General features: G+C 27.2%; 1 protein-coding gene across 2 annotated transcripts in view; it reads left to right on the top strand.

Annotated features, from left to right (window-relative positions):
• LOC111636321 (UPF0489 protein C5orf22 homolog) overlaps window positions 1–6,127 on the top strand; it is a 150,423-nt gene extending 144,296 nt beyond the window's left edge. The window contains exons 1-2 of one of the 2 annotated variants that reach the window (XR_002758515.1): window positions 821–948; window positions 5,886–6,019. Coding sequence is in view for 1 of the 2 variants with exons in the window: in XM_023381543.1 (XP_023237311.1) it covers window positions 5,886–6,048 (163 nt within the window). In the remaining variant the exon portion in view is untranslated. Of the gene's footprint in view, window positions 1–820; window positions 949–5,885 lie in introns of those variants that run through there. The other variant, XM_023381543.1, reaches the window with a different exon arrangement.
• The last annotated feature ends 10,818 nt before the right edge of the window (window positions 6,128–16,945 follow it).

The raw sequence follows: 16,945 nt of genomic DNA, 5'->3' as shown, positions 1-16,945 counted from the left end.
TCATATTTTTGAATAGAAATTTCTTATATATCCTAAAAATCATTTTGATAAATAACCATATTTATTACAGACAAAATTTATATTCTAAGTTGCGACTTACAGTAAATATAAATGCAGAAAAACTAAAAAAAAATTTATGCTTTATTATGCTAGAAAGTCTGTTGTTGTGAATAAATTACAACTAAGCTTCGGGCTATCACGTTTTCTGAGGTGGCAATTCCTTATTAATATGGCAAAAAATTTCACTTTTATCTTACATATAGTGACAAGTTTATGTCTAATTTATATTTTACTTCAGGTATGTTAATTAGATAGAATATTTATTTTAAAAAAAGCTCTTTTAGGATAGACAATTGCCTTTATATTAACTTGACAGACCGAATAATTTAAGGAATCCAGAACAAAAAAAAAATATTAAAGATAAGAAATTTTTTCTTTAATTTGTAATCTATCCTTAATGCTTAAGATGATTTAAGACTCTATAATATTTAAGGATTTTTTTAAGAATGAGGATTATTTTATACAAATCCTTTTCGAATTAACATCTCTACATTAGTTGAATGTTTTTGTCACATATGATTGACATTATTGCATCGAAATGGTATCAGCTATGACATAATTGTTTTGATTTATGATAGTGTACAAATTGTTTGATTTATAAGGCTATTTTTCATGTACTGTAAGCGAATCTGCCACTCATAAATTAAAAAAAAAAACAGAAAAAAAAATTGTATGAAGACGTAGATAATATAACTCGGGTGGCATTTAACCTTGTTTTCATTTAAATGGCCTGACACCTAGATGGCGTTTAAAATGACGACACCAATGATGTTGCGTCAAAGTGCCGCCATCTTGCGCTAATGTAATTAGTTATGTTAATAGATAGTCAATGGTAACTGCGTCATTTTGCAGATGAGTACTGAATTTAGTCGGATGGAGTCGACTGTGGTACGTATTAATATATTGCTTTAAAATAGAAAGTTGTATAATGCCTCTGAGACTTTAGCTTTGGGCGTGGTTTCTATATTATCTAGATTTTTATTGTTGATAAAAATATTTTAAAAGATACAGTAATTTGTTTAAATTGAATAATGAATGTTTGTAGATTCGACACACTAAAATTTTAATCATTAATTTACAACTTAAATCATTAATAGATTCATTTGTTTTATGCGCACGATATTTGTTTCCTGCTACATATTTTACATACAAATTGATAATTTATATTAAAAAAAAGAAAATAAACAATTTGCACGAAATTAAATTCGAATTTAATATTAAAATTCCGTCTTGCTTATAACCGAAAATCTCATTTGCATTCAGTTTAATTACTAAGATTCGCCATTGCAAAAGCATTATATAATCTGATAAGGTGTAATATTTAACATCCAGTATTTTAAAGATGAAACGTGGAATTAATACTTAAATAATTACATATATAGTTAAATTACAATTATATTAACGTCCTATTTTCTCATTTCTTCTATCTAGTAACAGGAAATGAGTCTGCTATCTAAATCTTCGTTCTAATTCAGTGATTTCTAGATAACGGATTGACCAAGCTTCCAATGATTGCCAGATTGAAATTATTTATATCAATAAGCAGTGATTTTAATAATATGACCATTCTGGAAATGATTTTAATTATGAGAAAATTAACAAAAATAATATATAATTAACATACTAATGCTTTTATTTCAGACTTGCTTGCCTATAAAGCTATAATTTTATGGCAGATTTCTATTGATAGATATAATTTAAGACTCGTTTATGTTTGCTTTCTTTACAATAATGCTTAGAAATTAATCTGATATTGCAGGTCTTAACCTCCAGCATTTAGTTTTATACTACTTTTTTCTATAAAAAAATAAGTTCTATGATTAGAAAATCAATTAAAGTTGTCAGCTTGCACATTCAATAATAAAATACGATGCTTAAACACGATTCCATTTATATAGAAAAGGCCATTTCTATTCCCGACTTATTCTTCTATAATGTGTTTCGGATAAGATAAGTTTACATTCGTTTTATTACTTAATATATTTTTCCCCTTTCAAAATATTTATTTAAATAAAGAAATGCGAGTGGAAATTGAAAATATGACTTTCATTTCGGAATTAAATTTATGTCAGAATAATTCAAAAGACTTATGAATGATGTTTACTAAGGTTTAAGTCGTGGACCTAAGTAATTCTTCATCCTTATCTTTATCTCCGGATGATAGCTTTATGGAATAATGGGCCAATGTTTAACAGGGAATCTACTTTATCTAGTTTTTTAGATTATAGGTAACACTCAAGAACCCGGTAATGTGGCCAGCCAGTTGATATTAATTAAAAAGAACCGACTCGTCAGAATACTAAATTATGAAAATACTTCTTTTCTATTATTTCTCTCTTTACAAATGCTACTGCTACTGCCTAGTCAACATGCCATGAAAAATATTAGGCTTTTTACAACAAAAACTTAATATTTAGTATTGTTTCTTTGTATTTAAGTAGCAAAATAACTGATTTTTTAGAAGCTTACGTTGATAGCTCGCTTGCTCTAATTTTCTGTAAAGTAGGTTATCTTTTCTCGATCAGATTGAGCTAAATTTAATTATTGATCGTTAAATCAATTTTATTAATTCATTAATTATAGTCGAATGGAATTAGTTATATACAGTATGTAATTAACGTTAGGATTTAATGAAAAGTACCAAAATCATAAATTGTTTTATGAAAGTTTTATAAGATAAAGTTTAACGAAGTCTTAAAAATCGTATTGTGATTTTATTGAGCTTTTTGACCATAATATTTATATAAAACTTATTGCTTTATAGTTTCCATGCATTGACTAGACCAAAGTAAATGGTTTAAGTTAATCTAATTAGCTAAATCGCCTATAAGTGACTATCCGAATTTGTAATTTATATTTATAATCGATTATATTGATTAACACGCTATTAAGTTTATAGGTTAATGATTGTGTTATAAAATCCAATTATTCTAGTAGATCCAATGAATAATAATATAGGTTATATCAACTTACGACTTTTTCCCCCGATTAAGCTAAAATTTTCCGTTGTATCGAGAGGGAAATTTGAATTTAAAAGAAAATTCCAGTCTAAGAAATCTTCAAATTATTTTATTAAACTTGATTATTGTTGGGTAGATTAAAGATGAAGTCAGTTGAACAGAGAATTAACCAACCATGCCTTACAGGATAGGAAATTGCTTCGGTGAGCAAAGAAATGCGTGAGGGTAATGTCAAATAGCTGTTTTATCTGCTATTAAAATGCAGGAGTGATGAATGACACTCTCTTCTTCTTCTTAACGAGGTCATTGGAATTTAGTTTCACGTTATATTACATACTGTATTCTTTCAAACACTGTTTGTGTCATAGGCAATTGTTCCAAAAGTTTTGTAGAATTGTAAATTTTATTAAGCTAGTGACAAATATATATATATAATTTAACTCCTATTTTACTATATATTAAACATTATGATCGAAGTTAAAGTAATTTCCATAAATTAGAAAACTTTTTAAAAAGTACTAAATTTTTGAATAAAATTTTATTCTAGTTTAGCCTCGTATATTAAATATTAAAAAATTTGATGAATACTCACGACGATAATCATACGCTTTGCGTCAAATTTCCAGTAAAAGAAGGAAAAATTTTCTGAAAACTAAATAAATCCAATAGTAAAGTAAACAATAGACAACTGGCAAGAGACAATATTGGCCAATCTGCCGAACCAATAGTGTAGCGTAAGGCACTAATGTCGCGATCACTACTGTCGAGAAAATGGACACGCAACAGTTTTTGGTTTGATACAATTACACGCGAGACATATAACAACAATAAACACGCACAGAAAATATGTAGCAGAGATGCATTCATGAAGATAAACCATGCCATGTGTTACCAGATTTTCCACAAACACTTGAAACGATTCGGTGTAAAATTACAAACTTCGATAGCATGAGATTTTCTTAAACCTCCTTTCTTTTTGAGATTACGAAATGTGAGGTGTAATTTAAAATTATAATAGAAAAAGTTCATAATTTTATTGAGTTTTTGAACATTTAGTTAGCGTAAAGGTAAAAGTTTTGGATGGAGGTTCGCTTTCAAGTCCAAAAAATCTTATACAAATAAAATGTAATAAAACAAAGTCACACTTGGAAGTGTTAAACCTTTCTAGTTTTAACAGTTCCAAGTGTTTTTATTGTTTATATATAAATTAGTTTCTAAAAACTGAATAAGAATGCATTATTTATTAGTAAAGTTTTTCAAATTTCTAATTAATCATTCTGGCAGAAGCCCGAGTAATTAATTCTGTTATAGGCCTACTAGTTGTTTAAAACTACTTTAAATTATTACAGAATTCGATAGTGTTAGGGGTTATAATTTCTTCTCATTGTTAATTGACTCACCGGATTCAACAACCTTACGATCGATATTAGTGGAGAAAGTGCTTCATCAAGTTGTCATCTCCATCTTTAGATGTTAGTCACAGTGCGTGTTTTGCAGTTACTTTCAAATTCATATGCCCGATAAAAAGCATTTTATACTAATTGATCATAATTCATTGGTAAGGTTATCACAATTCGTTTCCATGTTTTAAATATTACTTAATGAATCATATATTTTATTCTTTCAGCGTTTTCCCCCCTAACGTAATTTACAGTTCTGCAACCAGAAAATGTATGATAAAACTATTACTTCGGGTGAAAATTAATTTCTTTATAAGAAAATATTCAGATTAGAATACAATATGAAATACAGATTAATTTCAACGAAAGATTAATCATAGAAATGAAAAATTTTTACAAATATTGTAATTGATCATATTGAATGACTTAAATATTTTCATTTCTTTTGTATTTTCAGAGAGAAAAAATTAAAATATTTCCATAATTTAAGTACAAAAGTTTAAAATAGATTATAATTATAATATAAAAATTCAGTTATACATATAAAAACTATAACCTATTCATATATATATAGATTAGACTATATTAAAGAATAAAAGATACTACGTCAGCCTATAAATATTTTCTTATTGTTTGATATTTCGATGTTATGCTTAATGTTACTATTAATTCTATACAAGTTTAACGAGGTTACTTTTTAAGAATATAAATATTTATAAATTTAAATGATTAAAATATTCAAAGTTAATGCTAATTTAGAATTTAGCCAAAGCCGAAACATTTTTAAAAAGTCATGTAAAAATTTAAATCACTGGACTGAATTTACTGTAGAAAGCGAGGAAAATAATACTTACAAATTAATAGAATTAATTTATGAAATATTACTATAAACAAGCATTAGAATTTTTAACACAAATTCATGATAAGAATTAACTATAATTACTCGATGCTTCTGATCAATTGATTTTCTCAGGGATAACTTGTGACTTTTTTTTAATTGCTGATTGTCATTTATGCTTAGTGACATTGAGACAATTACTTAAATAATAAGAACATTTATCAAATATCAATACGTAATTAAGTATAAAAATATAAGGCGATAAACGCTAAACTAATAGAGAGTTAAGGACGAGCTTCATACCTGATATCAACTGCCTCACCGAAGAGATAGTGTAATCCACTAAATGGACATTCGAAATAATATAGGGTCCTAAATCTTATAAGTTATTCTATGAGGTCACGATTCACGTGACGTTTGTTCATATCGCCATAGAGGATTAATTATCGAAATAACGATCGCTAAACACGTGGGAACGAAACAAAGGCATTCTTCGTATCATTTTTATTAATGTGTAATTTGATAATAAAACTTTAGTCTTCTATTCTTCATATAATTGAATACACATCTAACATAGAAGATTATCTAAATAATAGAAAATGAAAATAATAAAGAATTTAATTGCAGATCTAGTCAAGACGATTACTGCCCGAGCGATCAAGTCGAAACGATTCAAGAATTGGTGCTTGACATGTTGAAGGATTTATATGGAGAGTTGGATGTCAAATGCGACTACGGTTTAGAAGATAAGTCAGCAGATGGTCGAGTCTCCCAGGAAGTACAACATTGACAGCAAAAATGATACTCTGTATTGATGGTTGTATTGATGGCTCCTTAACCATTCAATCACCTGTGATGCGACACAACATCTGTTTCGGAAGCTCCTACAGCACTACTTTATTTATCTAGTTTGTTCTGGCTTTAATGGCCACGAGGTGTGGCTAATTAATTCTTCTCTCTGTTTCATATAAAAATTTAATTTCTAGTACGAAATCGCTTCCGCGTAACCATTATTAAATTACCTCTTAAAATTTTGTTTTTCATTTATAAAATAACTATTTGTTTTCAGTTTCTAATAAAAGTCGTTTAATTCTAAAGGCGTGGTTGATTTCAATACTCAATCATCACCATTTTCTGTTAAGAGTTCCTTCCCCCTTTTTTCTTTCAGCTGTAATAATTAATGAAAAAATGAAGAACGTGGATTTAATATCTCTGTCTTTGTAAAAATGTAAAGACTATTTTTACAAATTATTAATTCGAAATAGATTTTTGATGTTATATTTTCAATTATTATTATTATTTTTTCTTACAAAATCGCATTTGTATGTTCCAAACGAGCACTTCAGAACAATACTTTCGTTAATGAAGTATTGTGTAAAAACAAACTTATTATTTTTTGGGCTTGTGTTACGAAACAAATTTTACCTTCTTTTTTTTAAATATAATCGAAGTTGTTGATGTCTTGTAAAGATTATATATTTCGGAGTGTTGTTTCCCCATTGGGGTGGAGTGCTGCCAACCACACCCACATTTGGCTACTGGTTCTAATATCCATTAAGAGAATGAATAATTGTTTAATAATTCACCGACATTGGCAGTGACGGTTGCTTTGATGCGAACGTGCTTGGCAGATAATGTTTAATATCATGATTGTTCCTATTTCCTCTTATGATATTTCTATCGTACGGTTTGTATGTATCCCACAAGAAAAAAAAATTTTTGACAAGCCAAATAAATATACGCACCACTCTCCGACTTGTTAAAATTTTTATATCTACTTCTATACTTTGTTATAATTTGAAAGATGGAGAATTAATGAAGTAGATTATAAATCTTTTATGGAGTCTTGTGGGATGGATGTTTTATTTAAAGCAGCAAATTATATAGCTTTCCACCTCCGTGTAAAGTCAGAAGAGCTGAAAAAAATACTTAAGGTTTGAAGAGCCTTCTTACGAAGATGAGAAAACTGGAAACATTAATTCATCAAGGAATTTTAGATTACACGCATCAAAATGCAAAGCAAAAATTATTTTTTTTAATTGATTGATGAGTGCCATTAATTTTTTTTTTAAATGTTACACTTTTTATAAATGACTTCGAATCATATTTTGATAATCAAGCTACGAGTTCTGTCCAAAAATAATTTATCAAGCGAGTTCACGCACTAGTAGAAGCAATTTTTTAATTTATTATTATTATTATTATTTCAATTAAATATAAAACTGGCGAAAAATATTAGTTTGATTCAATGTATCTATAATCTAAAAGCTCGAAGATTTGTTATAGTTTATTGTTATAGATTTTAATTCAAATCGTGCACAAATTTGCATGGAGAGTCAAATATATTTGTTTGTGGAATAAAATGGCGTGCACTTTTATACGAATAATTAAAGAATATTTTTTGCATTATTACACGTGTACAGTAAAAAATAAAAATAAATTTTCTTCTCATCAAACATGTTTATTTTTAATAATATATTCCGATGCTTACGTGGCATGTAGACCATTCATAGCGTGACATACGTCGGAACGATAAATGAAATATAAATTGCAATTTAGTTTTAAATAAAAAAGAGTTTAAAGTATTGACATAAAGGAATATAAAAAAAAGATAAATTCTAAACATTAACGAGATTAATATTCTTTTTCTCTGCCGTTTTTGAGGATGTTATTTTTATCTTCTGCATTATTAATCATTAATTAGCGAGAGTAATGGTACTTTCTTTATTCAATTCTTTTAAAAATTAACTAAAGTAGTATAGACAGCTAGCTTTTGTCGGTTAATTACACGTCAAATTGCAAGCAGATTTACTGACAACTACTCACCCCTCAATTTGTTGATATGTGTTTCGGCACCTGTCTTCCAAGGTATCAGCCCCGAGCGACAGTTTCAGCAATAGTTGAAGTATTACCACTCTGTAAATCTTGGGGGACGGGCGACACTAACAGAAAGATTGGAGCAATCAGTGAATAAATTTTGGAAGAAACGGGAAAAATCTGAGCAGGTGTATTCTCAAAACTATAAATTTTATGGCTAGATGAGAATTGAGGATGGTTTCTCTTTACGATAAGGCAATTGCCAATGCTAAATCGTTATTACACGTTACACCAAATCGATTTTTAAAAAGACAGTAATTTGATATACAAGACTAGGCAATATCAAATTATGGGACGTTACAAAATATATCTGCTGGTACATTTATAGCCTATTAAATTTGTCATGGTTTGGGCATGTTAATGGATAATTTAAATCGTATTTAAACCCATAAAAATCAATAGAAAGTAATTGATGTCTGAAAAGTTTTTACGCAAACTTTCTACCTTCATGAACGTATTTAAATGCTAATGATATATAAACTTACAGGAAATTTGACAGGAAGAGAGATAAATAACGTTCATTAGCTAAAGAAAAAAGTTCTGTTTATTTTCATTATTTTCTTCTTTTTTTATTTTATATTTTCAGAGAATCTGATTTTGTTAGAAATTATCATTTAAATAGGCTTACAATAGATTAAATGTCTTTCTTCATTCGTAAAGAAGACAAGTAAAAAAGTAAATTCCACTTAAATTATTTTTAGATCTTGATCTCGATAAAGAAGATTATTCATATTTATAATTTTCAGGTAAGTCTAAGTTTAAAATGCCGTATAACTTATGTTAATAAGATATTTATGTCGGCAATATGAACTTAAATAGTGAAGAAGTAACTTTAAATACTGTAATTTCGGTGTTTTTGTTCTTATAATAAATTCATTTATTCAATTAATATGTAACTAACAACAAAAAACTTAATAAAGCTTGGAAATTTAAGAATAGAGCTTTTAAATAAATGTTTTAGAATTAAAATATACCTTTAGAAAGCATTATTCATGCTTTATCACACTGAATTTTATTTATTAGAATAGCCGTTAAAACAATGTAAATATATTAAAAATTATGTCACAAACATTACGGAATAACGAAGAAAAAAATTAAACCAGAATCTATGAAATGTTATTAATAAAAGTTCGTAAGAGTTGTTATGGGGTAAGAAGGAAAGTAAATGCGATAGTTTCAATCCGCCATTTTGTCAGCGAGCAACATCCAACATAGGTTCAGTTGATAGATTACTTAATAATTGTTCATGAAGTTCCAAAGTCGTTTATCTTCAGTAGTCAGTCTTGGTAGATTTAACGCCATTTTATGTATTGAATGAATGAAACATCAGCCAGGTGGACATTAAAACTGCTTCTAAAATAACCATAGTCACATTCATACCACGTTGCACAATACCCACAACTTATGGCAATGCAATGCCATTAATCTCTTATTACTTTGTATTCAAGTAATATACCTGGGAATACTTGACATCCCTAGTGCAATTGCTGGATATTCGTGTCATAACTTAATATAATTATTATGAAATCTTTCCACTACGAATAAAAAAAATCAAATGATTACATTTTTTCGTATCAACATTTATATAACTATAATTAACATTTAAAACGATATTTCTTCGGAAATTTTTCTCAATTTACAATGCTAGATCTGGTTATATTCAATTTATATAAATGGCGATTCGCATGAATAGAAATCATAGAGCCTAAAATATCTTCTTGTTTCCATTCTAATGTAGTTTGATTCTTTTCTGCCAAGAAACAGAAGTAAATACATAAAATATAAAGATGTTTCTTGGCAAAAAGAATTAAACATTAAAAAATAAACATTGCAAGAACAGTGACCACTTATAGCTTCATGGGCGACCAGGCAAATTTGAATTAGTGTTTCCCCCATATATAGGTACTGTACAGTATAGTGTTGACTGTAGACATTTTTATTTCGGGAAATTTTTTGGGAGGAATATTTTCTTATAAAAGGTTGGTTTGGGGCCCCCTGTTATTGGGGTCCCATACAATTGTCCTTTTTAACCATAGGATAATGCACCATTGTGCAAGAAGATATTTAAATTTCTACAAATTCTATTAATGCTAATCTCCGTTCATACAGAACCAATAATGTCGAATGCGGTTTTTTTTTTCAAATCTAATGATATAAATCGAGAAAAATCTCTGAAAAAATATATTATTTTAAGTATAAATAATAGTTATATGATTTGGCTAGACATCTACTCAAAATCTTTTATTTTAGCCTAAATATTTATCTATAAAATGCTTTATATTACCGAAAATTAATTACAAGCATAAGTCTAAATAATCATTACGTACGGGAGAAAATATAAGATATGCAACCTTGAAATTTTCAGAATAATTTATCCAATGATGAAGCCTTTATTAGAAAGTATTTTTCAATAAATACTCCATCATTTTCTAGAAGAATGCGATGAAATATCTGATAAAAATAAAAATAAAATTCGTTAGAACAATTGGCTATTTATAATAAGAAAAAAAAAAGACAGAAAAATGACAAAATGATAAATGATAAAAAAAAACAATAAAAATGACGAAACAACTAAATAATTTTAATATAATAACATTAAAATTATTGTATACAATAAGAATTTTTGTTGAAAATTTAATATTGTTTTCCGATTTGAAAATTATTATTACAAATTTTATCTACGAAACAATTGAAATATTAAAGTAGCATTTAGATTACATTAAATAATAATAATAATAATAAACGAGGAATTACGATTTACTTTGATTATATTTACAGATATAAATTACTATATTTACGACATGCATCCCCTTTCACTTCTTATTTCTCAAGTAAATTTTAATTTATTTTTATACGTTAAAGATGATTTATTATCATTTTCATTATCTTTAATATTATAATTTTTGAATATATTTTACTTATTTTGTTTGCGGTTAACAAAATGCCATTTAGTTTCCATATTAATATGAATTTACGATGTTCTTGTATTAATAAGATTTCGTTAAATATTCATGGAGAAAATAACAGAAAAATTTTATAATAAAATCAATTATTCGTTAAGATGGAAACTCAATTTACCGGATTTAATATTCTAAACATTTTCTAAGTAGAGATTATTAAATTAACATAGTCACTTTTTCTCCTTTTATAGAGTAACTTAGACAAACCTATTCATCTTTATTATTCTGTAATTTTCATAAATTTTGTCAATGATGATAATTTAGGTGAAAAAAACGAATAAGTTATACGAAATAACTGAAAGAAAATATGATTTATAATGAACTTTCTACTCGTCAATCGGAATATTTAGTTTAATTAATTATTAAAACGAAAAATTTTCGTTAATAGTGTGTCATATATTAAAAAAAAACATGAATTTATTATATAAAAATAATGTTTCTTGTAAAATAATAGAGCAGAAGGAACAAATACGTGAAAAATTTTAATGTTAATTAATTATAATTTATGCGAAGATATTAAAAATTCGTGCAAAAAAAATCGAAGAAATTCGTAATATTTTTATAGAAAATATTGAGAATTTTTTCAATTTCCAACAAATTCTCAATATCTTCGTATAAATTACGAGTAATGAAGTGCAAGTTTTCATAATTTTCTGTTTGCTTTCTACTTACGAATTATCAAGGAATCAATTTTGTATCTGTCACCCGACTCATTTATTTCTACATTAGACGAATCACCCGATTGATGAAACGACTTTCGGCTTTTCTATTAAACATTAACGCTATATCGAGTGATAAAATATTCTGAACAATCGAATTTCACACGAAAAAATATAACAAAGTAACTTGTTAATTTAGAATAAAGCTATAAAACGTTAATTGCCAATCTTTATTTTTAACTAGGAGCTTACAAAAAAAATGTACGAGAAAATTTACGTAAATCTGATAAATTTCTGACATGTTTTCTTACATTATCTGTATTGGAAAATTTAAATTTATCTACTTAAAAATCTAAAAAAGAAATAAAATTTCAGCTGATATATCTGAATAAATTCTAATCTGGAGAACACGACTGGAGTTTATCCTTATCTTAAAAAATACTTCTAAGAATCTCTTATCAACAGAATCAAGATTCCCGGTTTTTGTTGTATTGAAAAATGTGTCTATTACTTTTCCTCCTTACCTTATAAAAATCGTTGATAAAATTTTATGTGACTAAAATTTTACGAAGTGTAATTTATCAAAACAAAATATTAAAAAAATAAAAATAAAAAAATAGTAAATAAACCGCCATCTGTTGCTATATTTATTTACTAAAATAGATAAAAATTTAAAGTATAATTCTCTCGTACGCTTTATTAGATAAAGCCTATTGTGACGTCACGCGTTACACAAAAGTGGGCGTGTCGACAAATGTTAACGCCCAAATCTGTTATGAACACCGCCCAAAGACAATGGAAGATTAACGGTTACAGCAGATGGGCGTAAATCCTGCTTCGCTGTCAAATTAAAGTTGGGAAATTAATAGAAATTTATAACAAAACAAAAAACAGAACAAAAAAAAAACTACTACTGCTTTTTAGCCGTTGCTTGTTTGTTCGTTAAACAGACAATACACGACATTAATTAAATTCTAACTTATTTTCTGTACAAATGTGTAATTCTTTAATCTGTCTTGAGAATAAATCATTGTATATATTTGTCGTTTCGATTTATTTTATTTATTTATTTGTTTTTTTTTACTAGTGATCCTGTTTGATGAGAGTTTTTCTGATTCACAGTCGCCATCTGTTATCAAAAATATGAAACTATTTTACCTTATATTAATTTAAGTTTTTTTTTTTTCATTTGACAATATTTGCAATTGAATAGATAAATTTAATAATTTAGTTAAAAATTTTTAAAATTCGTGTTATTGTAAAATCATTCTATTTAAACGTACAATTTAAATTGCGTGCAATTGGTTAAATTATTCAAATTAAACATGTGCAAAATTTATAATGCGCGAAGAAAATTTATAAATTGATTTTTAAAAAAAGTCATTTTACATGACATGAAATGAAAAATTATCAAACTAATTTAAAATTTATTTGAATTTCAATATACGAATGGAGTTTTTTTTTTATATTTATTTCTTTATTCGACTGATTTTCTACAAAACATTTTAAGTACAGAAGTTTTAATGATGGTCAAATTACATTTCACATCATTTTATATAATAAGTGAGATTAAAAATTATTATTATACATTCATTATATAATACAGGATGTACTAAAAGTCATTTACCTATGAGTTTTACAAGAAAATCAGCAACCTGCGAGCATATTAAGCCTTGTAATTTGTGTATATTTACAATGGCAATTCAGTGTTTACAATGATTACCTGACTAATGAGCCACCCTGTATGAAATATGGTACATATAACAATATAAAAAATAAATAGTATTATAAAATTTAGCAACTAAACACGCATAATCTTTAATAATGTCCCTCAAATTATAATTCACTTCTTGTATTTAACAAAAATTTAAATTTTAAACTAATATACTGTATATATATATATATGCATACAATGTTACTCATGAACATAATCACTGAATAATATTAGACCAGAATATATATTATTCATACAAAGTAAGCATTTGCCTACTGAAATTTTAATTTCGTCACTAAAAATATAAATAAATAAATAAATTTTACCTTTATTCACCATTAGAAAATTGCAATAAAGTTAAGATATCAATTTCAGTTTAGTAATTGCAAATGGTTGTTATTAATATTTATGAAGTAATTTTTGAAATTAATTAGAATATAATTAGACAAAGTTGAACATAATTACACAAAACTTTATCATCAGAAAATGTATGAAAACCAAGCATTAAATATGTTTGTCAAGCTATGTTTATATATAAACATGTAAAATAAAATTATTTTTATATATATAGGCCTATATATATAAATATATATATAGGCTATATGCAAATAATTTCATTATTTCATTTTTCATTAATAATTTATGTTCTATCTTTCTATCTTTTTAAATATATCTCCCATGTACAAAAATTTTACGTTGAAAAAAGATGCGTCCGGGAAAAGGAGGACATATAATAATCATACATGTCCCCCAAACGATTTTAAAAAGTTAAGTATTTATATATAACAGTTATATTAAAAAAATAGATTTGATTTGACAAAAATATTTTAATCAAATAAGTTAATTTTTTTATTTAAAATATTACAGTTGCATTTTATTTTTAGTTAAATTTTTTAAATTTAAATACATAGTATCGCCATCTGTTATCAATATAGAAAACTGACTCATTTACTCACAGTCACGAAATAAATATTTTTATAAAGTTTATATTTTCTTGCATATAAATTTCAAAATATTCAAAACTTAGTTCAAATTCAATTTAAACACAAGTTGAATTTAACGTGTAAAAAGAAAATAAATATTGTCATCTGAGTCCTTTCTACGTGAACCTAACAGGACTACCACATAAACTCAGGTCTAGTAGATCAAAGTCTTTTTTTCTACTTATATTAAAAGAAAAAAATTTCTGTAAAGCTTTTTATTAGATAAAGTTTAAATATATAAAATTACATATATCTTTATTTAATTTTATAAATTAGAATTAAGCACGAATCTATGAATTCAGAGTGAATTCAATATAATAAATCTGGAAAGAAAATGAATTTTGTAAAACTACTTAGAAATTATGTTGTGTTTAGAATAAAATATGATGCCGAAATGTTACTAATTATGTTTTTTTAAATGCAGAATAAGTTATTTAAACAATGCTTAAAAGAACACAATGGGAAATTATGAATTATAAGAATAATTAATGTAAAAATAACACTAAAAACATTAAATATGGTCATAGTCCGAATTACGTACTTTAACTGATGCTCTATGTTTTGGATAGATCTTTTGACAATGTTATTTAAAAAATATACAAAGTGCAATATTGTTCATCAAAACGCTTTGACTCTTAGTAGATTTTGAAGAAATTAGGAACAAAGCTCTAAATTATCCCAAACATGTTCACAAAGAGCTAACAAAGATCAGAGGAACAAAATGAACATTTGTTAGAGTGATCGTGGATCAATCTATCAATGTGTTCAAAATGTGTTCCGTCAGGAAGACATTAACATATTGCAAGATTATATTCTCTCTTGTAGCATCTGCAACTCGACACACTGATCCAATATCTTATCTTAGGATCTCATTCATGAAACTGGTAAGTAGCCTACACATATACAAGTTTGTACAAACATCAGATAAATACCTGTTCAAGTCAACCGTAAACTACAATCATTCTCAACGGATGTATTCACTTTGAACAAAACATTGCAACGATCACATTGATTACTTTCAACATGAGTTTGAAATAATTGATAATTCATGTAATTTCTTTCTGAAAATTAATTAATTTCCTAACTATTCTATTGATGTGTCAGATTGGAAAAAAATTCAACGTGGTCGAAACAATCGATACGAAACGAGAAGTTTCAGGTAACATTGTTTAATCAAACTTATTGCTAAATTCTCAGATGAGTATCCTAATTAATCAACAAACACTTTCACAACAAATTAAAATAAAAATTCTGATCCTCGGAAAAACTAACTTAAGGCTTATAGGAAAATTCTTATTCAAAAGTTCTAGAAAACGAAAATAGATGGAACCAAACTGTTTTCTGCATTAGAATTTTATTTAATTCTTCTATTACAGTACGATACACAATTTTGAAAATCGAATTCGTTAATTTTTTGTGAATTTTTAAAATCGTAAAAGATTTGTAAAAAATTAACTAATTTGAAAAATTCATAAATATAAACAAATTCTCATTCTCAGAAACCTCTATCGAAATTATATCCAAGATCTAAGGCAAATCACTCATAGTTTGATAGTTTTGGAAAAATATGCAACATCAACTGCCAATTATAAATAGTGATGACGAATTAATCCCTTATTGTAGAGTTCCAAACAGAGATTAAATGGTGATTCAATGGCGTTTCAAAAATTCGTCTTTTGGATAACTTTTTTATATCGTATTCCACTATCAATCTTATAGTCGTATAGTCACATTCCGTATAAGGAGACGCTCCTTATACGGTGATCAGTGACTTGGGAACAACTACACGACCGTTGTAACTCGTAGCATAAAGAGTTCTTCGTACGATATTTGTGCAGACAGTCGGTTTGAGTGACTGAGACAATGGCAATGTATGTGAACACAGTTTTGCACAAAACTCTTTCTGTTAAGTTGGAAGTTTTCTGAGATGTTTCATAGAGGATTCTGCCCAATTTATCTTACATTTTTATATGACGTTATTAACTGATGAATTCGGAATGTGAAGAGTGACGTGACTTTGATGTCTTGTACAGAACACTTGCAAATGAGGCGTTTTACTATCATTCCATGTTGAGTGTTAATTCCAGTAAACGTGGCATTTTTATTATTAATTCGTGACGGCTAGGTGGCCGAGATAGATGAAGCTAGGGCATATCACTCTGAGGAACCCGCCGGGATCGAATCCACATACTCTCTAGGAATTTTTCATGGGCGATCCATTCCGGATATGTTGAGGCTAAGTCCACTACAACTCGCGTGGATTCGGACAGATCCATTGTAGGTCTGGACTAATCCACAATGGATATGATAATAGGCAATCTTAGTGTCCACAGAGTGGAAAGAGTTAAAAACGAAATGGTTGGCGGGGCGCGAACCCACGACTAACTACTGGTGTTTAGTGGTTTTATCTACTTCGGTCGTTTGTGAGCCTGTTATTATTGATTATACTTTTAATTAAAATTTTTATTTTATAGATTAAACGAGCATAAATAAT

Source organism: Centruroides sculpturatus, unplaced genomic scaffold (genome assembly GCF_000671375.1).
Source record: "Centruroides sculpturatus isolate CEXI.00-Female unplaced genomic scaffold, Cexi_2.0 scaffold1051, whole genome shotgun sequence".
In the NCBI taxonomy this organism is placed as follows: domain Eukaryota; kingdom Metazoa; phylum Arthropoda; class Arachnida; order Scorpiones; family Buthidae; genus Centruroides; species Centruroides sculpturatus.
The sequence above is the reverse complement of the archived record's forward strand: the minus strand, read 5'-3'. Positions and strand labels throughout refer to the sequence as shown.